This window comes from Opisthorchis viverrini (assembly GCF_000715545.1).
Source record: "Opisthorchis viverrini unplaced genomic scaffold opera_v5_19, whole genome shotgun sequence".
Classification (NCBI taxonomy): Eukaryota; Metazoa; Platyhelminthes; class Trematoda; order Opisthorchiida; family Opisthorchiidae; genus Opisthorchis; species Opisthorchis viverrini.
The window spans coordinates 992,113-999,510 of record NW_008751675.1 but is presented as its reverse complement, the minus strand read 5'-3'; the positions used below and the strand labels follow the sequence as shown (position 1 = coordinate 999,510).

Below are 7,398 nucleotides of genomic sequence, written 5' to 3'. Positions count from 1 at the left end.
GCTGTAAAAACGTCGCATGCTGAAGGCATTCAGAATTGCCGGATATGATAGATTGGCCATGCACAACCTATACCGAGTTATCCCCTATCGATACGTGTGCCGTTTCCTATATTCAACGCGAAAATGCAAAAGTCTGGAGGGAGGTTAATGATTCTCAGGGGCGAGATGGCTCAATTGGTTAAAGCGAATTTACTGATCGGAAGATCCGTGGTTCAAACGTGACCTCTGCTTCTCGACTTCCCCTGTCTAGGCTTGGGCAACCTGACAGTATCCCAGCTATAATGCTTCCTTCGGGTGGCCTGGCAGCTAGGCGCCGGAAGGGTGTTACAGCTGAACTATTTTATTATTTTTATCAAGAAAGAGTGTGGTTGTCATGGAGCAATTGGACGCTGCTGATTTTCACGCCCTTTAGGATACGGCCAAGTTTCTCCTAATTGTGCAGGAAAAATGAGGCACATAGCGGTCAACAAATGTCGGTTGCATTATTCCAGATAGCCGAGTAGGTTATACAGATGTACTCGCTTGGAGGGGGTAGTTATGCTGAACCTAAGTTTAATTTATATCCATTTTTCAACAACAAACCGTGTCAAGGCGCAATAGGTTGTGTTATCGCTGTTTTTCATTATGGATGAGGAAATTATTGGATTGGAAGCTACACGTTGGAGGTGCTGGTCCAGTCAGTTCAATAACACTAAATGGCTTGCGCTGTCCGATATATAAAGTGAGACTCAGGCTACATATTGAAAACGACGGCGTTGATGCACGATGGACACTGGCTACTTTATATACCAGCATCCTAAGGTACTGTTATATCTCGCCTTTCCAGAAGAGGGTTTCAGTTATTAACGTCACTGAGGTGACGGATAATAGTTTTTCACCATTGTCACCAGCCCTGCACTGACTGCCTGTTACTCGTCTCCCTTCTATACAAACCTAAACAAGGATGTCTCTACGGGGCGAGCGGTCTTCTGACACACGGAGTGCATGGTCTAATCAGTATAAACTGTAGGACGTGACCGGCTCAACGATTGTGGCAGAGTGAGATTTTTCGGAAACTATCAAAAGTGTCCAATATCCAAAAAGTGTCTCGGAGACCATGACGGTTAAACTCCAGCCCGTCAGTTGTGTAAAGATCCAGAAAATCTCGTAAATTTACGGGCAAGTATCTAAATCCGTGACATTAAGGTCTCAATGCGGTAAAAGTTAAGGGGGTAATGGAAGCAATAAAACGGACCCTCTTGAAAACTACGGCAAAATTTTCCCCATCCATCTTAACAAATTGTGGCTGCATATTAACTCTAATCCCCAGAAAACTAGATAGCGTGCTGCTGTCCCCTCTTGCGACCTCAAGACTTCGAGCTTGAGTGCCAAAGAGGACGCACAAAACGGCGTGTTGTAGACAAACGATATGCGTACAATACTCCTCACACATCTGCAACTGTATCTTATTTACCGAGGTGTCAGGGTTGTCCACTTCACTTATAGCACACCAAGGAGTAGCATGCCGACGTACGCTAATATTAACCTGTGTGAGTTAAAAGGAGCAAATTGGCAGGCGAAGAAGCTTGGTCGGTCCATTGGATTTGCATCGCCTCTCGGCAATTTTTTTCCTCATATCTTATTTGTTCATGAGTTTTAGCATCAGACCTTGTTACCACGTGCGTTTGTTAAACAGCGGCAGACTTTGTGACGGGCGCCTCAAATCATTAGGGCTTGCGACTGACATCCGCGTAGTCACTGGAGGTCCGATATGTCTTATTTGTATGTCCGGTGATTTTGTCAGATGATTTCTACAATGCGATCAAACTAACATTTAACTGAAGTGTTGATGGGATATTTTCACTGGAAATCTCCCGTCACATTTTATCTCAAACGCACACCTGGTGTAGTTAAATTCCGTGGATTAAGATTGATCACTAGAGTAGACTAAAAACGAAGACCAAGAATCGAGACCTGGGGAAATCTACTTAGTGCTTCTTCCTATACGAGAATGCTGTCACCAACTTTTACCCCCAGTACCTTTTCTACAACAAATTCCTCTACTCATGACGGGGGGCTGTACTCTATTTTTTTAGTCACGCGGTGTTTTAGCAAAATGTGACGGTTGTCTAGGCCTCCAAAATATTTTCCTCAGTGCAACTAGCACGTTATTTCCTCTGCAATAGGATGCTGAAGCAAGATTTGCGTCACATTAGTGATGGTAGCTATCGTGAAATAACGTGTTGTCCAGTCTTTTGCCACGAAGTTTTCTGCGAGGTGACTTTATCCCGAGCCAAGCCAAAACTCAATACTGTCTCTGTGAAGTCTTCTCAAACTGCATAGGTTTTAATCCTGAGTTAATGAGTCAAAGTCTCAATGGGTTCACCAAGTGTTTTGCAGTCGTATGGCCACCAGTTTCTAAGACGTCCGGACATAAACCATCTGGACATCACTTCTACATACACCGGGCCACTTGTGTGTGATTTAAAGTGGCGTCTACCAAAAATGCTCCTAAAATGCCACCAAATAGGAGCAGTTTGCCAAGAGCTTTATTTTTTGGTCGATTATTATCGGCCCCGCCACAAGAACGTCAAACAATACGTGACTCTGCTTGATAAAGTGACAATTCACGTACAAATAAAGTTTGCCTTTGTGGCAGATTGTGCCTGCCTAAGATACTTATTTATGCAACCGTTTTTTGTTTTTGCAACTGCTGTTTCTGTCTGGCATGACTCGTGCCGTTTGTGAACGTGTTTTAAAGCTGGCTTCTTGGACCAATTCGGTCTCCAAAACGGTCCAAGATGGACTCCGGAACAACTTTAACGATCAAGATTGAAAAAAATAAAATTTATGCCATTGTTATAAACTGGTTTTACGATACCTCACGCCGGTTTTCTCCGAGAGGACAAATGTAGCCACTATAAACACGAGTAGCAACAAGGATGACAATCTTGTTACAAGGGAGAACGTTACAAACCTTTAGACCTCTCCGTACAACAGCGAAATAAATCTTGCATTTAAAGAAGTAAAATTAGGGTTAGGCTCCGGTGCCCTTTCACAGCCTCATCATCATCGACAGCATAGCACCAGTGTTCAACACCGATGCTTCGCCGCCGCATTACCATGATTTATTTGAAGGCCTTATTGTGAAAAAGGAATAAAGGTGGATGGGGAAGGGAGTTGGTGATAGCTTTCTGCACTTATTCCGGGGAGCCTAAACCTCCAGACACTCGCCCAGGCAATCTGGATAGGGACTGTCATCAAGATTTCCACTGAAATCGCTTGGCAGGCATGTCTTGCAGCGCCTCTAACTAGGCGCAGTGAGGATCACGCGGTCCCCATCCTGGAAGGCGGGTAGCACCGACACCAGCCAACCATTTCGTGATTTCTTTCATACCCTTCTGTCGAGGCTTCAAGACTGCTTTTGGGATACCTGAGAATGTCGGCACCATGTGATGAGCAGATGCCGCACGCAAAACTGATGCAAAACAAACGGAATCATCAGTTTTAAGAGCTGAGCCTACAAGGGGGGAACTATTAATGGGTTGAGGAGAGGGGAAGAAAACGTATGTGAAAGAGGAAGAAGGGAGGCGTCAGAAGTAGTGTTTTCGCTTACCACCCTGCCGTATGCAGCGAGTAAGACGACTCGGTTGACACGCGTGACAAGCAGGTAAAATCTCGAAATATGACGGATTGGAATACTGCCAAAATCGGTAGAATTTCAAGAGGTGCGACAGCGGTCCACAACCGGAGTCTGACACAGGCAATTCAATGCAACGTTGTAAAAAAATTGAAAGCCTGCCTGACCAACAAAAGGCAACAGGTCCTATTGGCCTGTGCAAATGTGGTCTCGGAACGCGTAACCCAATCAGCATGGAACGCCGAACGAGGTAGGAATCCCGCTGTGCTCTATACGAAAACTTGGAACCCGACAATAGCACTTCGAGCTTATTACCAACACTGAAGTCCGTTCTGTAGGTCCCGGTACAGTAGTTAGTTGGTCAAGCTTCTCACAAATACCAGTCGATTTCACGGACGTGGTGGAAGATGCGGTGTGGTTTTCACTAAAATGGTCAATCCCAGCAAAGAAGTCCAAGCGTGTGTCGGTTGTCAACTGAGAAAATGGCAGAATGGAACAGCACCTGGATGTTCGTAACCCAAGCTAAATCAATTAAGCCTTTTAAAACACGTTTCAGAACACGTTTTGCACCGCTTCGTCAGTACTTTTCATCCGTGACCGCTATTGACAATGAAAAAAAGAATAAAAACGTCTCTAGTGGTAAAGTGGGACGAACAAGGCAACTGCTACTCACTGTCGGTGCTAAGATAGCCGATGATTAAAATCAAGACCTTTGGGTATGACACGAGATTCAATGGTAACAAAACCCGGTAGTTAGTTTAAATCCGAAAAGGCATTAGGTAAGCTGAGCTGAGGCGTGCCTTTTATCGCCACTTCCCGCAACAGCGTTCAAACGTTTCGCCGAGGGTGCCGTTTACCGCACCTTACACAGTAAATGCATGTAAACCATAATTTCATGGGCTGCACTTACCTTCTAGCTGCTACATACCCGTGTCCGCCACGGTAACATGCGCCCATCGCGCCAGCACTTCGACCAGGGCGCCCCACACAGTTGTCGCGCGACCTTGAGAGTAACCTTCACGGATTCAAGGATCAAGGCTTCCACTCTATTTTCGCGGGTGGGTTTTGTTCTTGTCGTTTAGCGAGTGTTGTTCACATAAAAAGCGCAAACAAAAGGTAGTGAGGCAGTGCTCTTTAAGTCCTCAGAGTGGACCAGTAAGCTTACCAGTGCCAGAACTCATGGTGCAGTGAGAAGAACACGTTTGAAGAGAGCCCGAATCCCTTTCGGCGTTTATCCTCGTGATGATTTTTGGCCCATTCTCACTATTAACGACGAAGTTATCCTCTCCGAAGGACATACGGACGCATTCATCGTCATTTAGAGGAAGATACCAATCCAAAGACCATTGTTCCGCAGCGCACACATCTATTTGGAGGGCGCTGGCATTTGAACTCCAGGATTCCACTTCGTCCGCAAAAAGTAGACATGGTCTTGAAAGAACATCTGGGGGGTCGTTGATGTAGATCGGAAAAAGCAGTAGCTCATTAACGGAGCCACGAGGAAATCCAATAAGTACTGGCATCGGATGATTGTAGGTCAAGTCCAGTTTTGTTTGGAATTTTCTGTCTGACTGGTACACCCTGATCTGGTGTAGAGTATTGTTCTGCATCGATAAGACTAGATTTTGTGAAGCAGTGGGTCGTGTGGAACCCCATCAATTGCTTTTAGGAGGTTGAAGACGCCGAACACTTCGTTACGGCTACCCGGTTTAAGCTTGGATGGTGCATGCAAGCTCACGAAAAACGGCCGAGAAATCCTATTTATGGTATCACGGCACCAGTGCGAAGGTAATATTGCGCACGCTCAACAGACCCAAACAGATTCTTCTTTGCAGATACCGTGAAAGTTACAAAACAGGGCCGTCCTACTGAGAGCCCGAGGATAGAATCGCAGTTCGCTTCGCCACAAAACTGATATCGTCGCAGGCAAACAAGTATCGACAACGGCAACCACAGAACACAGTGTCCAACCAAAATCCGTCAAAGTTACAAAAATAATTCAATAAAATTAGAGGGTTTTCAGTCCCTCAGATCAGGACTGTTGTGCTAATTAACTGCCACATATGGTGGAGAACGAGGGCACATTTTTTCGTATGCTGTATTCTACGCCATTCCTTGAGGCTTTTGGCCCATCCGAATGCGTGCTGGTCTTTTGGGTAAAAGACCACGTCAGCCATGTGTACTCTCTGGACAACGGTCCTGTATAACTCTTCCCCTGAGGCTAGTCCCAGTCGCGGTCTTTGCAAGAGAGATGCGCATTCCTCTGTTGCCTGCCCGGCAATTATATCAAGTCAACTTACTTTGGGTTTTCCGGCGCATCGGCGTGTGAAATAAATCCTCAGCACACAATATCCTCTCTATCCGAGCGGAGCGTTTATTCGCATCTCGTCAACGATGTGTCTTTCGTTGATGATGATGAAATCCAGGAGAGTTGATAGTTGTTCTGCAGGGTATCCGGGGATGCGAGGACATGGTGAGTCCCTATGCTTTGTTAAACGAGTTTGATCAGCGATACTGCAAAACCTTAAGTAGACCCGACGCGTCGTATCTGAAAGAAGAGTCTTTACGGTGGTTAAATAACCTACCAGGAAGAGTTGTGTGACGAAGTAGCTGGGGCACCGTTGTTCAAAATTTGTATGAGAAATTAATCATGTTCTGGAATGTTTGGGCAGTAATGGTAAGCCACTTCGAGAATAAGCGAATCGGGGGGTCCGGTTCTGATAGAACGCAGATAGAATCTGGCAGTTTCACGTCCTCAAGGGCACTCTTCAGTGTGGAAGTAGACGCTCGTGGGTGGGACCTGCGTGAAGAATTCGGTACTTCTATGATATTGTCTGCTGCGGAGGTAAGCGAAGACAATGCTACACGTTTTGAACGCCCCGTACACGTTAGTCTGGCCCGTTTCCGGGCGCCGCTGCATTTTCATTCAAGGGTTCCGCGATGGTTGATTGTAGACTGCAATCAAATGTCGCATTTGGTCGCCCTGCCGTGCTTTCAAGAGCCCGAAGGGATGTAAATTTGACTGGGTTGGACCCTAGTTTGAGGTCAGGTGAGTTAAATCCAAGCAGGAGTCTGTTACGTGCCTCTCTCTGCCTGCTATGGTCACGAGTTTGCGCGGGTAAAGAGCAATCTTCGGAAGAATATTTGATTGTTGAATAATCCTTCTGTGTTTTGCTGGCCAACATCGTCTTATTCTCTATGACGGAAAAAGGGTAAGTAGAAGCATAAATATTTGGCGGCTTCTCATCATGCGTAACTGCCCTATGCAGACTTTGTTAAGCCACCGCCAAAAAGCCATGGTATTAGTTTTTTGGCGTGATTTTTCGTGACAACGTCGGCAGAATGAGCAGCAGGTTTTTGTTAAAAGAGCCGGTAAATATATAGCGAGCCCAATAACACACTAAACCGGATCAAAAACAGATGAATTGCGTCATGTATAACACATATGCCTGATTATCCTGGAGAATGGTCCCAAGTGAAGATACTTCATGCTCCTGTCGGTTTGAACGCCGTGGGGTTCTTGACAGCCGCGTCAGAGAGCTGATTGTCCTTCGCAGCCAGCGGAGTCGGGATGGCTAGCAATGAATTCCCGTTCAGGGAAAAGGATTTATTAGTTAGTTCCGTCCAAGCGACTGTATTTTTTTGTTTGTGTCCTTGAGAGCTTTGTGAAAAAGGTTCCGATTTTGCGTCTAGTGTTCCAATCCGTCTCACGATTGAGAATCTGTGCACCGCGAGAACTGAGTACAAGCTGATAGTTGACCACAGGGGACACAGAAGAT

At 45.9% G+C, this 7,398-nt stretch overlaps 3 protein-coding genes across 3 annotated transcripts in view; 2 read left to right on the top strand and 1 right to left on the bottom strand.

Moving 5' to 3' along the window:
* T265_01745 (hypothetical protein) overlaps positions 1–3,337 on the top strand; it is a gene marked incomplete at both ends in the record, with an annotated part of 34,869 nt that extends 31,532 nt beyond the window's left edge. The window contains one exon of the mRNA XM_009165835.1: positions 3,269–3,337. Coding sequence (XP_009164099.1) covers positions 3,269–3,337 — 69 coding nt within the window. The remainder of the gene's footprint in view (positions 1–3,268) is intronic.
* A 2,956-nt stretch (positions 3,338–6,293) lies between these two features.
* The window catches only part of T265_01743 (hypothetical protein), a gene marked incomplete at both ends in the record, with an annotated part of 66,933 nt that continues 65,828 nt past the window's right edge, over positions 6,294–7,398 (top strand). The window contains one exon of the mRNA XM_009165833.1: positions 6,294–6,631. Coding sequence (XP_009164097.1) covers positions 6,294–6,631 — 338 coding nt within the window. The remainder of the gene's footprint in view (positions 6,632–7,398) is intronic.
* The window catches only part of T265_01744 (hypothetical protein), a gene marked incomplete at both ends in the record, with an annotated part of 34,868 nt that continues 33,977 nt past the window's right edge, over positions 6,508–7,398 (bottom strand). Inside the window, one exon of the mRNA XM_009165834.1 lies at positions 6,508–6,815. Within this exon, the coding sequence (XP_009164098.1) occupies positions 6,508–6,815 (308 nt within the window). The remainder of the gene's footprint in view (positions 6,816–7,398) is intronic.